Raw genomic sequence first — 13,546 nt, 5'->3', positions numbered from 1 at the left:
CCATAACTCAATTATTATCTGGATTTTTTTACGAAATTTTTTTTTTAAATCAATTATTTTTGTCAATTTTTGAAAAGAAAATATCATACTCTTTTCCAATTCAATTATTTTTGATAATTTTCTTTATATTCTTTAAGAATTGAATTTTTAAAAAACAGTAAACGAAAGTTCACTTAATATACAATTTAAAGTTTAATTGTTTTCAATTTTTTTGAAATTTGATTGTTTCTAAAAATTTTTACGATATATTTTCAAAATTCAATTATTTTCCTGAATTTTCAATTAAACTTTTTCTCTAAATTTTCTCTTAAATATTTTAAATAATTTTTCTTCGAGAAAATTTTTCTTGAATAAATTTTCTTTGAAAATTCAATTATTTAAATACAAAAATTCATTTTTTTTATAAAAATGGGAATTGTAATTTTTTTTAAGTTTTTAAATAAAAGAAAGAAAATTCAAAGACAGTTTTAGCTTTTTAGTATTTTCAAAGTTGCCAAAAAACAAGAATTTTTAAATCATTTTGAGAAATTAGTGGGACTTTTTTTCCACTAATTTCTCAAAATGATTTAAAAATAGTCAAAATAGTCTTATGTTTTAAAAATATATTGAAAAGGGAAGCATTTTTAGAAAATAATCGTAAGAATTCGCATTTTTGAAAATAAGTCGAAAAAAGTCGCGTTTTTTTGGAAATAGTGGGGAAAAAAGTCGAAATAGTCGCATTTTATCAAAATAAATTGAAAAAAGGAGCATTTTTTGAAAATAGTCCCAAAAATTCGTATTTTTTTAGAAATAAGTCGAAAAGAGTAGAATTTTTTTCAAAAATAATCGAGATAAAGTTCATTATCCGAAATTTATTTGTTATTTAAATTTAAATTTCAAATTTTTTCAACGTTTTCTATTTTTAATTACTATACGCTCACTGCATTTTTAAACCGAATTTGTTGTCGAAAGCAACTCGAGATGATGACACGTTTGTTTACACAATTACAATCGTACGAGTTTTATTTTTTTTATCATCTACTCGTTATAGAAAATTATATCGAATAATATTGGAAAAATAATATATTTTCGTCAGTTTCTAGGCTATTGCGTTTCACTAAAATGGATTGTTTACTTTCTCTTAGAATGAATTCTTTTTTTCCTCTCTCTCTCTCTCTTTTCTTAATTGAACGTTTAAAGATGTTGTCGCGACAAGAATACAAATAGAACTGTCACTTTTACCTATAACATTTTACCAGAATACGCTTGAGATAATTTCTACCCTGCGATGGGCGGATAGAAGGGTAGGTTGACTGAGGAATGCAGTTATTTCCTTTGGGAGGCGAAAGGTAAAGAGTTTTGCAACAATTAACCAAGAGAGAAAAGTACTTACAACACTGATAAACAACTTTTTTAAAAACTTTTAGATTAATTCTCTGTATTTATGATTTTTTTGCGAATAATTTTAATTGTCACTCTGAATATTTGATTTTATATTTTTTTATTTAGCTTTTCTATTTTTTCTGTTTTTTATTCAGTTTTTCTATTTAGTTTGTTTATTTTTTATTTAGTTTCTCTATTTTTTATTTACTTTCTTTATTTTTTATTTAGTTTTCCTATTTTTTATTTAGTTTCCTATTTTTTAAATTTATTTTCTCTGTTTTTTATTTAGTTTCTCCAATTTTATTTAGTTTCTCTGTTTTTTATTTAATTTCTGTATTTTTTTTAATTTTTCTATTTAGTTTCTCTATTTTTTTAGTTTTTCTATTTTTTATTTAGTTTCCTTATTTTTATTTAGTTTTTCTATTTTTTTTTAGTTTTTCTGATTTGTATTTAGCTTTTTTATTTTCTATTTGGTTTTTCTGTTTTTGCTTCCTCATAAAGGAAGCCTTATAGTGATGTCGATTTCCGAATTTTTTAGAACCAATTATTTTTACAAATTTTCAAGTGTAGTATACATAATTCGTCGAGAGGAACAAATGTCCGGATGTATGTATGTGTGTGTGTGTGTGTGTGTGTGTGTGTCACCGATTCTTGTGGACAAATTTTCTCTTACACGTCTTGACGGATTTTGATATAAAATTTTGTAGGTGTATTACGGTCACGAATACCAAAAATCAGACAAAAGGATTTTCAAAAATATCTAAAAAAAAAATTTTTTTCAACAATTTTTTAATTTTTGGATTTTTTGAAGTAACTTTTTTCTATATTAAAATTTTTATTAATTCTTGTCAAAATTGCATTCCTGACATAAAAACGAATCGATTCATGTATATAAAGTATATATTTTATCAAAATTTATAGAATTAATAAATATTTTAAATTTTCACAAAAAATTGAAATTTTGTATTTTTTGACAATTTATCTTAACACTTTAAAATAATTATTCTAAAATAAAAAATTAAACAATTGGTATATATTATATTGAGGAAGCTTAATGATCATGAAATAAACAACTTGTTTATTTAGTTTCTCTATTTTTGTAGTTTTTCTATTTTTTATTTAGTTTCCTTATTTTTATTTAGTTTTTCTATTTTTTATTTAGTTTCCTTATTTTTATTTAGTTTTTCTATTTTTTATTTAGTTTCCTATTTTTTTAATTTATTTTTTTGTTCCTTATTTAGTTTCATATTCTTTTATTTAGTTTTTCTATTTTTTTTTAGTTTTTCTGATTTTTATTTAGCTTTTTTATTTTCTATTTGGTTTTTCTGTTTTTTATTTAGTTTCTCTATTTTTGTAGTTTTTCTATTTTTTATTTGGTTTTTCTGTTTTTTATTTAATTTCTATATTTTTTTAATTTTTCTAGGTTTAGTTTTTTTATTTTCTATTTAGTTTTTCTATTTTTTATTTAGTTTTTCTATTACTTTTTACTTAGTTTCATATTTTACACTTGTTTTCAACTGTAAACTGTTTTCCTAAATTCTTCTCCCCCCCCCCTCTCTCTCTCTCTCTCTCTCTCTCTCTCTCTCTCTCTCTCTCTCTCTCTCTTTTTTTTTAGAAAAATATTTTGAATTGCAAAAAATTTACGTATAAATAATAATTTCCCAACAACTTTGTTTCTCGTTATTATTTTGCTCGAGAAAGGAGAACGTTACGTCGTTTTGAAAAAGCATAAATAGAATGTAAACTTTAACGAAAAGCGCTTTTTTATCTAAAAAAAAAAACCGGAAAAATGAATCGACAAGTGTTTCCCTCTAAGAAAGTGTTTACGTAATAAAAAATTGTTGATTACGTTTGCAACTTCGTGAATAACTAATAAAGTAAACAAATTATTAGAACAACTACCAGCCCGAAAAATTAACTTCTTCAGAATTTTTAATTACAATTTATTTATTTTAAAAAATTTTTATTTTCTAAAAATTTGAAATTGAAAAGTTTCGAAATTTAATTATTTAAAAAAAAAAAATAAATAAAGTTTGCGTAAAATAATTCTATATTTTTGTATAAAATTCAATTATTTTAAAAATAATTAACTGAAATTATTCTCTAAATCAATTATTTATGAAAATTTTTGTGAAAGTTCTTTTAGAATTTAATTATTTAAACAAAATAAAAAAAAGAAAGTTTGCGTAAAATAATTCTGATATCCATTTTTTTATAATTGAATTTTACTGAATTTCAATTTTCAATTTCAATTATTTGAACAAAAAAAGAAAGTTTGCGTAAAATAATTCTGAAATCCATTTGTTTATAATTGAATTTTACTGAATTTCAATTTTAATTTTAATTTTAATTTTTCGTGTTTCAATTTTAACTTCAATGATTTAAACAAAAAAAAAGAATTTCTTTATAACTGAATTTTACTGAATTTCAATTTTCAATTTTTAATTTCAGTTTTCAATTTCAATTCAAAAAATTTTCAAATTAATAAAAATAATTGCTCTAAAGGAGAATTTTAGTTAAAAATTCTAAAAAAATAATTGGATTTTGAAAGAATTACATTGTAATTAAAATTGTATTTAAAATTTAATTACTAAGACAATAATTAAATTCCCAAAAACAATTTTCAAATTTTCAAAAAATTGAAAATTTTGTTAACTTTATTGAAATAAATTTTATATTTTTAAGAAATTATTACCATTTTTACAAATAAATTTTTTCTTTGAATGAAAAACGTAAAAAATTGAAAAAACTGATTTAAAATCGTTAAATTTCAACTGTAAAAACAAAAAAATAGGAAAAAAAGTAAAATATTCTGAAGAAGGAAATAAAAGCATTTTTTTCCAAAATAAAAAAATGGAAACAAAACAAACGCGACACTTAAATGTAGACCATTGTCATTCTCACATTAAAATGGACATTTTTAAACAAATTGCATAAATTTCCAAATACGTATTTAAGACGTGAATATCAGACGTGAATGTAAATTCTATAAAAATGAAAGCCGACGTAGTTGCTCGATTACACAATTTTCAACAATCGAAGCGCAACTCTAATTAATTAATCAACATTTAATCTTTACCAAGAGATTTTTTTTTGTATAAAAGAAAAGAGATTTTGTTATAAAACAAAAAATTTTCCTCAAAAAAAACATTTTCACAAAGAAAACTTTGTATTCTCATTAATTTCGTCTTTATTTTCTCCAATAAAATTAATCGTTCGTAATTGATATAATGATTTAGCAATAAATGAAAACGCCATTGTTTCGGAAGCACATGTCTTCTATTATAAATCAAATTATACAATAATAATAATAATATATCCTATATTTATATTTTTTATAACAGTATTTCTATATGTCAAGAAAAAAAAGTTGTAAAATTAAATCACAAATTGATAACTTTGATAAAAAATCTATAATAAATAAAATCTATAAAAAAAAGAAGAAGGAAAATTTACAATATAAGTGAAAGAATTGATCACATTGAGTAAAAACAAATATACACTGGGGTCGATGTAATTAAATAAAGCTTTGAGTAATGAAATATTTTTCACACATTCATAAATATATGAGAATTATAATTTACACATTTTTTTTTCTTTTTACGTAAAAAATTGCAAAAGGACGAGAGAAAAGAAGTTGAATTTTCTATTAGGCCTAATTAAAAATTCGAAAGATGAACATGTAAAACTACGACTAATTTTTTTTTTTTTTTGACTTTCTATTAAAAATGTTAAATGTAAAAAATGTTTTTTTTAGCCTAAAAAATGTGTTCATTGTTTTCGATGAGGACTTGAAGTCGGTGACGTTTTTTTTTAGAAACGAAAAAACTTTTTTCAAATCTAATTTTGATGTTAATTTTCCAAAATTGGAATTTTTCGGTAATTAATTCTTAGAGGGCCTACAAATAATTTGATGTCATCAAATTATTTGTGGGTCCTCTAAGAATTAATTACCGAAAAATTCCAATTTTGGAAAATTAACATCAATTCGGAGTCAAATTATTTGTGGGTATTTTTAGTTTTTCGTTTCTAAAATAGTCGCCGACTTGAACATAATTTTTTTCGTAATGTTTCGTGTGTTTTTTAATTCAAAGAAATGTGTTCCTAAAGTTAGCGTCGACGCTGTCATTAAAATCGGAGTTAGAAACATTATCAGATTTTTAACTTCGAAGAACTTTTCTTTTGAACACTTGGCAAAAAATCGGTTTATTTTCCTTTTTGTGGAAAAAATCCCAGAGTCGACGCTAAATTCCAGGAGACTTGAAAGAAATAGAAAAAATTGAAAGTGATATTTTCTTGCATCATCACAGCATTTGGAAGGATGGTCGTAAAACCGTTAGTTTTCTTGTGTTTTTTTTTACAAACTATTCGAGAACTGCACGCAAAAAAAAGAAGAAAAATTTATAGTGAAGTCTCGAATTAATGATTCTTGGCAGTTGAACTGCTCGTTTGAGAATCGGGAGGTAATTGATAACTTAATATCAATAAAAAAAGACGGACAAGAACTCCGAAATGGAGTCAATAATTATACGTAAATATCTTAGTTTTGATATCGATGTTGGTATCTACTAATTAGATATCGAGTACGCAGTTAATTTCTATTAGATATTTTTTTGTTTGTACGTATCTAGTATAAAAATGCAACTTAGAAATTAGGATTATTAGACTATTAAAACACTTTATGAGCCTAATATGTAGTAATTTCAAAGGTCGGGCGTTTTTTTTCCTTTTTTCGATGAGTACACATTGATTACATTTAAGTTTTACCTGAAATAACTCAGGCGTCGAAGAAGAATATTCCCTACAGCACAATTAATTGTAGCGAGAGAATTTGAAATTCAGCCTTTTCTTGAGATCTCGGTTTTTTTCTCGAAGAATTCTCTTAATTCGAAGTCTAAACCTTGTTTTTGGGGGGAATGTACTTTTCCGCTAAATAAAAATGCAAACAGAAATTTGGTCAACAGTTTAGTTACCAAAACTGGTTAATTTTTGGTTATCGAATTGATTTTTTTGTCAAATGGGCTAAAAAGGGACTAAAAATTAAAAATAGAAGTTGAACTGAAGTGGAACTGAGGTAGAACTGAAACAGAACGGAAATAGAACTGAAACAGAACCAAAATTGGAACTAAAACAGAACTAAAACAGAAAAGAACGGATTTTGTTAAAATCAGGGACAATTAGTGACTTAGAAGAATTGAGCATTCATTCTTGGCTGTTGTCGATGTTATTGGCACCCTCCTCGCAAATTGTGGTGAGATTCCTGACGTTACGTAGAGCGGTGTCATTCTCCAAATCGAGTCCGAGGCTCTTTTCGAGATTTTGACGAGCTTGCTCCATTCGATTGCGACTCTCCTCCTTTTTCTGATCGAGATTCAAAAAGTGCTTTTCATAGCCATTTAGGGATTCGTCCTCGGTGCCGTTCCAGCATCGAGTGATTGTTGGCGAAGCGTCCGGTGAACTGTCAGTGTAGGAAAAGTCACCGTAACTTCCGAATACCGGCGATTCGACTGGATAGGGTATCGATGGATAGGGAATCGAATTTGAGAGCACGCCATTTTGTGATGCGAACATTCGGTGATACTGATTGTAGCACGAGCCGTCCTTTTGCGCACAAAAAAAAGGGTAAATTCAAAATTAGTATCTTGATAATTACTAAAATCAGAATTAAATTAACTTTAGCTAGAAATGTTAGAAATTAGCTAACTAAGGTGGCCCAGTATTTGGCCACCTTAAGAATCGTGCCCAGATACTGGGACACCTAAAATAATATTTAGAACCTCAGTTCTAAATATTATTTTAGGTGGCCCAGTATCTTAAGAATGGTGTCCAGATACTGGGACACCTAAAATAATATTTAGAACCTCAGTTCTAAATATTATTTTCCAATTTGAAAGTTATAACTATCTAGAATAATCCTCACCATATTGTAATGAGACGTAAGAGCGACTTCAGAGGGTCTGGACTTGACTCGACTTGGTTGAAAGACGCAGAGAAGAGTCCAGGTTGGCACAAAGAATTTGAGAATCGTAACGATAACAGTTGCTGAACTGTAATAAAGCTGTACGTGATTGTAAATTCCACTGCAACCGTACTCTTCTTTCTCCACTGAAATTAGATCAGTAATTACAATGCTTTTCAAACTTTTTTTCCATTCACAATAATTTTAAGTCCCAGTCTTTGAAATTCAGCCTCGAGAACTGAATTTAGAAATCAAAAATAGTATCAAAAGTGTTATAAAGTTTAAAAATGTTTAAAAGTTGCAAATTGGTGATAAATAACATTTTTTTTTTTTTTTTTTTTTTTCGACTGAAAAGAATTATTCTTACAAAGAGTCATTGCGGCATCGAAGACAACGGAAACTGTAGCCGAAAGTTCGTAGACGGCCGTGACGAGCCAAAGATCCCGAGTCTGCGACGACGTGGATGGCAACATTAGGGCCGAAATTGCCGTTTGACGACTGCTGTGAGTTAAATAAAGTGCAACTACCGCGAACAATTGCACCGCTATGAAATCCGCACTCGACAGCATTAACCAATATGGCCCTGTAAAAATAATTTCGGTTAAAGTAATTTTAAAAAAAAAAATTAACAGACTATTTTTGGAAAAGGCCAAAAGCGAAAAGCTTTTTCTGCTTTTCGGTTTTTGTAAAATCGTTACGGACTTTAGCCTCATAAAAATGGATTATTCTTCTGCTTATACGACTATTATGCAAATTTTTTTTTCGACTCTCATTGACGAAAAAAAAGTCAGTGTTTCGGATAAGAAACACTGACAAATATATTTACATTTTACTGTTTTTATTACAAGAAAAAAAGAAGAAAAAGAAGTGAATACGTACGGAAACATTCGGTCCAGGTTCCATTAATATCCACCATTCCCATAAGCACTACAGTAGTACAATAAAGAGTATAGAGACACAGAACAGGATTAATGACATGTTGAACGATGTCATCTCTGTGACGAGATCTCGCTGCTAATGACCAATGAAGATGACAAATTAAAATGAACTGAAAGAGCTTGAAAAAATTTGTTGTGAAGTCCAACTGTGGATAACGAACGCCCAACAAGAAACTCGATCCACTGCAAAAAAAAAAAAAAAAAAAAAAAAAAAATAAGAAAATTAGAATAAAATTTTAAAACAAAAATTGAAAAATTACAATAAAATTTAGAAAAAAATTACAATATTTAGAATATTTTGAAAAAAAATTAATTGCAAAATTTTCCTATCAATTTACAACGTAATAAAATAAAAATAGAATAAAGGGGAGCACAGTATCTTTTCACCTTAAAATAGGGGAAAAATTAATTATTTTCTAAAACTAGGTGACAAGAAAGTGACAAAATAATTATATTTATTATAATTATGAATACAATTAACTAATTAATGTTTTTAATTTTCAAACATTTCACAAAAAATACTTTAAAACAATTCAATTATTATTTTCAACAAATTTTTTTTTAAATTTTCAAAAATAATTTTTTTTTAAAAATTATTTTCAAAAATAACAAAATTCTTCACTCGAATTCAATTATTTTTAAAAATAACAATATTCTTCACTGGAATTCAATTATTTTCAAAACTAAAAAAATTTTTCACTGGAATTTAACTATTTTAAAAAATAACAAAATTCTTCCCTGGTATTCAATTATTTTCCATAATTTTTATAATGTTCTTGACATGAATTCAATTATTTTCATAAATAATAAAATATAATAGTTAGAAATTCAATTATTTTTAAAAATTTCAATGAAATTCGTTGCAGAAATTCAATTATTTTTATAGATAACAAAACTCTTCGTAGGAATTCATTTATTTTCAATACAATTTTAATTAAATTATTTTAAAAATTTTTAATAAAATTCTCCTACGGAATTCAATTATTTTTTGAAAAATTTTGAAAAATTTCTTTATAAAGAATTCAATTTTTTTTATAAATAACAAATTCTTCGTAGAAATTCAATTATTTTTAATTCAATTAGGTACTTTTTCAATTATTTGAATGCAATTATTTATTAAAAAATAATATCGCACAGAAATTCAATTATTTTCAAATTATTTAATTAAAATTCTTGTCAAGATTTCAATTATTTTAATATATAAAATTCTTCGCTGTAATTCAATTACTTTTTAAAATTGTATTAAAATTCTCGGCAAGAATTCAATTTTATTTTAATAAATTACAAAATTTTTTCTTATAATTAAATTATTTTTTTCAAAAAATTTTTACAATATTCTTGTAAAAAATTCAATTTTGCTTCGAAAAATACAAAATTCTTCATAGAAATACAATTATTATCATTATTTTTAGTAAAATTCTTTTGGAAGAATTCAATTATTTTCAATACAATTTTAAGGAAAATTTCTCGACAAAATTTAATTATTTTTAAAAACTTTTAAATAAAATTCTTCGAAGGAATTCAATTATTTTCAAAAGCTTTCAATAACAAAATTTTTATAAACAATTTAAGTAGTTTTAATATAATTTTTAACTAAATTCCATTAAAGAATTAAAAATTATTTTCAAGAATTTTAATATTATTCTCCGCAGAAATTCAATTATTATCAAAAATATTAATAAAATTCTTCTCGCAAAACTTCAATTACTTTTTATTAAAATTTTAATAAAATTCTTGTCAAGAATTGAATTATCTTCATAAATAACAAAACTCTTCGCAGGAATTCAATTATTTTCTGTTCACAAAAAATTTACCAATTAAGGGCATTTGAACCTTGATGACGTCACACATGCTTTGCACAATCTGTAACGTCATCAAGGTTCAAATGCCCTTAAATTATGATAAATTATAATTTTTAAGCAATTAAAATAATTTTTTTTCTTGCATGATTTTTATAAAGAATATGTTACAATTTCAAAAAAAAAATTATTACAATTCACAGGAATTTTGTTTCAAAATGTGTATAAAAATATAATTCATTAAAAAAAAAAAAAAATAAAAAAAAAAAATTTAATTTAAAAAATTAATTAATTGAGAATTCATTTGATTTCGTTAAATTGTTTCTAAAATACAGTAATAAATAAAAAAAATTAAAGTCTAAGTTTCAAACGGTTGATATTGGAAATAAATTAAAATTTAAAATTTATACTGTTTAAATTTTGGAAAAATTGAAATTCAGATTAACTGAATGTGACCTTTTAATTAACAAGCAGATGAATTGCGGAATTGAAAAGTTTACAAATAGAATAAAATTTGTCATGAAATAGAATAAAAAATGGAATAAAGATAAAATAAAATGGAATAAAAAAATTGAATAAAAAATAGAATAAAATTAAATAAAAAAAATAGAATAAAATACGGCATGAAATAGAATAAAGGTAGAATATAAAATGGAATAGAATAGAACAAAAAAACAGAATAAAAAAAAAACAAAAAAAAGAATAAAAAATGGAATAAAGAAAAAATAAAAGAGAATGAAGATAAAATCACAAAAATTACCAGAGGATGCATTGAATGGCAGAGACGTAAAATATTGCATAATGATGCATTTGTAAATGTCTGTATCTGTGGTACTTTATGAGCTTTAGCAAAATCAGAAGAAAGGTGATTGCGCTGATGAAAACCAAAATGCTGATTCGGCCACAGGCCATAGAGTCGTACAAATCGAGGCATCCCTTATTTAATACGTCTAGCGTATCGTTGCCGTATTTCCGACTGCGACCCATTTTTCAAATGGATTCATCCACTGAAACAAACATTTTTTTTTTATTATTAAATTTCTCAAACAAAATATTTTTCTTATTCCTTACTTCATCACAATCTAAACTCTCAATAAGTTAATTATAAATCCAAACAAATACACAAAAAAAAACGGTAATCTAATTTTAAGAAGCTCCTACTTAAATAGGTGCCCAGAATATTCTCCACTTAAATTAAGTGTCCCCACATAAACTAAGTAGGAAATATTCTTACAATAAGATTGATATTCTTATTGTAAGAATAGTTTCCACTTAATTTAAAGAAAAGATGGCTTTTTTATAAACATAAAAATTTATATTAATAAAAAAATATAAATATATAAATAAAAATAAAAAAACAACTGTTGATTAACGAAACAAATTTTAAAAACCCACTAAAAAGAAAATTGGAGTAAAACATTAGATAATTAGGCAAAAAAGAATAAATTTTTATATTTTGAGAAATGAATTTATTTAACAAATTAAATTTCAATCCAGAAAGATTTCTTTTTCCAGAATTTCTCCAACTTACAAAATCAAAAGTTGCTATTTTTAATTAGATGCATAAAATGTCACTCGACTTAACTTTACGAGGCCATTAACCCCTTTCAAATGTCAAGAATTCCTTTTACTTTTTACGCCCTTTTTTGAAATAATATTTTCCTTTCTTAACCTCGCGAATCACGAAATTTGAATAAAAACCAAAAAACAAAAAAAGTAAAATAAAAAAAAATATAAGAAACAAACTACTTCAAACCAGAGTAAAAATTATAATTACTATTATGATTTTAACACACTGAAAAAAATATATTCGAATCAAATAACCTCAGTGAACTTGAATCAATGATGAATAATAAAACAAAAGACAATTTGGACAAAGAATCTCTCGAGACAATATTCAATTGCTATTAATCATCGATGAAGTGAATGTGAGATTTAATTACAAAACAAATAATGAGAAGAGATAGGCGCGTTCATCTGTCAAAAATGTACTTACCTTTCGAATTTTTTTTTTTTTTTTTAATTCCGGTTAAATAATGCGATGCGTAACATTGAAGAACTCACTGCAGTCTCCATTATTGTTAACCGCATTTTAATTTTTTTTTTCGATTGTAAACAATATTGGGTGTTTGGTTGAAAATTGTATTGACAACACTTGTGTGCACTGCGATCACATTATTGCCGCGACACCATTTTGCATTCACGACACAACACACACTCCGGTCGCGCAGAATGACGTCATGCCTGACACGAAATTCAACGATGATTGCCGAATTGTGCCGAGGTGATGATTTTTTAAATATTTAAAATTTTCTGCGGAAATTTATTCTTCTTAATCGATAAAGATAATTGTTATTGATTTTTATTTTATTAATAGTAACAAGTGACGTTGGGAAAAAATTGGAATGGCTCAATAATTTTAGGGTTAATGAGTCATTAGGGTATTAGAGAGAGAGAAAAGAAAATTTTATATTCATGACTGCATTGAGAAAAAAATATACTTGAATCAAGCATATAATTTTATTTGTTATACAGTAAAAAAAAATTGTTTTTCAATTAAACATTATAATAATTTTTTATTCAACTGTGTTTTTGATTCAATTACGTTTAATTCAATTATAAAATATGTTTAATTCAGACATTTTTTTTTTTGGTGGCTACTTATTTTTGGATTAAAAAATTTTTTTTTTGTATAGGAATTTTTAAATATTTTTCATCTTGTCTAGAAAAATTTCCATTGTCAAAAATCTAGTTTTTTATTTCTTAGATTTTTGAATAAAATTACACTTGAAATTCAATTACTTTGTAAATTTTTAAATGAAAAAATCTGTAAAATCTTTATTATTTTTTAATATCTAACAAAGAATTTCTTTGAAACAATTCAATTATTTTCAAGAAAATTTTATAATATTTCAATTATTTGGAAATTTTTCAACTATTTCTATAATTAAAATATAAATTACATTAAAAAAAATTATATTTTTTTTAAACCTAATTTTTAGAATCTTTTATTATAATTTTTGAAATTCATTGAATCTATCATTTACTTTTGTAAAGATCGAATACATTTGGATGATTTTACTCTTAAAAATTGTTATTTTGTTGCAATATTTGGAAGAAAAATCGAAAAATTCGAATTTTTTAAAAAAATAATTCGAAAAATTTCGCAATTTTTGTAAAAATGGTCGAAAATAATTGAAAAAAATGGAAAAAAAAGTAATTTTATCTGAGGTCTGAAATAAAAATAGAAATTGTAAAATTTTAAAATCGTAAAATTGTAAAAAATATTTTAAAAATTAAAACAAAATTGAATTTTTCTAAAATTTGATTATTGATTGAAAATAATTGAATATTTTTAAAGAACTTTTGTTTAGATATTAAAAAATAATATTGATAATAATAATAATAATAATAATAATAATAATAATAATTTTGATTTTACAAATTTTTTTATTTACAAATTTGCAAAGTAATTGAAATTTAAATAA

At 24.4% G+C, this 13,546-nt stretch overlaps 1 protein-coding gene across 1 annotated transcript; it reads right to left on the bottom strand.

Annotated features, from left to right (window-relative positions):
* Nucleotides 1-4,622: 4,622 nt before the first annotated feature.
* On the bottom strand, nt 4,623-12,282 carry LOC122510894. Its single transcript, XM_043625844.1, has 6 exons — nt 12,055-12,282; nt 10,819-11,065; nt 8,201-8,442; nt 7,689-7,904; nt 7,283-7,467; nt 4,623-6,963 (listed from the first exon to the last, which is right to left on the bottom strand). Exons 2-6 carry the CDS (start codon nt 11,043-11,045, stop codon nt 6,565-6,567), a joined length of 1,269 nt encoding a protein of 422 aa, XP_043481779.1. The 5' UTR covers nt 11,046-11,065; nt 12,055-12,282; the 3' UTR covers nt 4,623-6,564.
* Between the last annotated feature and the right edge of the window lie 1,264 nt (nt 12,283-13,546).

The sequence above is a fragment of the Leptopilina heterotoma genome, unplaced genomic scaffold, assembly GCF_015476425.1.
Source record: "Leptopilina heterotoma isolate Lh14 unplaced genomic scaffold, ASM1547642v1 Lhet_77, whole genome shotgun sequence".
Classification (NCBI taxonomy): domain Eukaryota; kingdom Metazoa; phylum Arthropoda; class Insecta; order Hymenoptera; family Figitidae; genus Leptopilina; species Leptopilina heterotoma.
The sequence above is the reverse complement of the archived record's forward strand: the minus strand, read 5'-3'. Positions and strand labels throughout refer to the sequence as shown.

Coding starts and splice junctions, on each gene's coding strand:
- LOC122510894 (XM_043625844.1), bottom strand. CDS start 11,045: ATGGGTCGCAGTCGGAAATACGGCAACGATACGCTAGACGTATTAAAT. Junction 8,443..10,818: donor GCCATTCAATGCATCCTCTG/GTAATTTTTGTG, acceptor TTTTTTTTGCAG/TGGATCGAGTTTCTTGTTGG. Junction 7,905..8,200: donor AACCTGGACCGAATGTTTCC/GTACGTATTCAC, acceptor TTATTTTTACAG/GGCCATATTGGTTAATGCTG.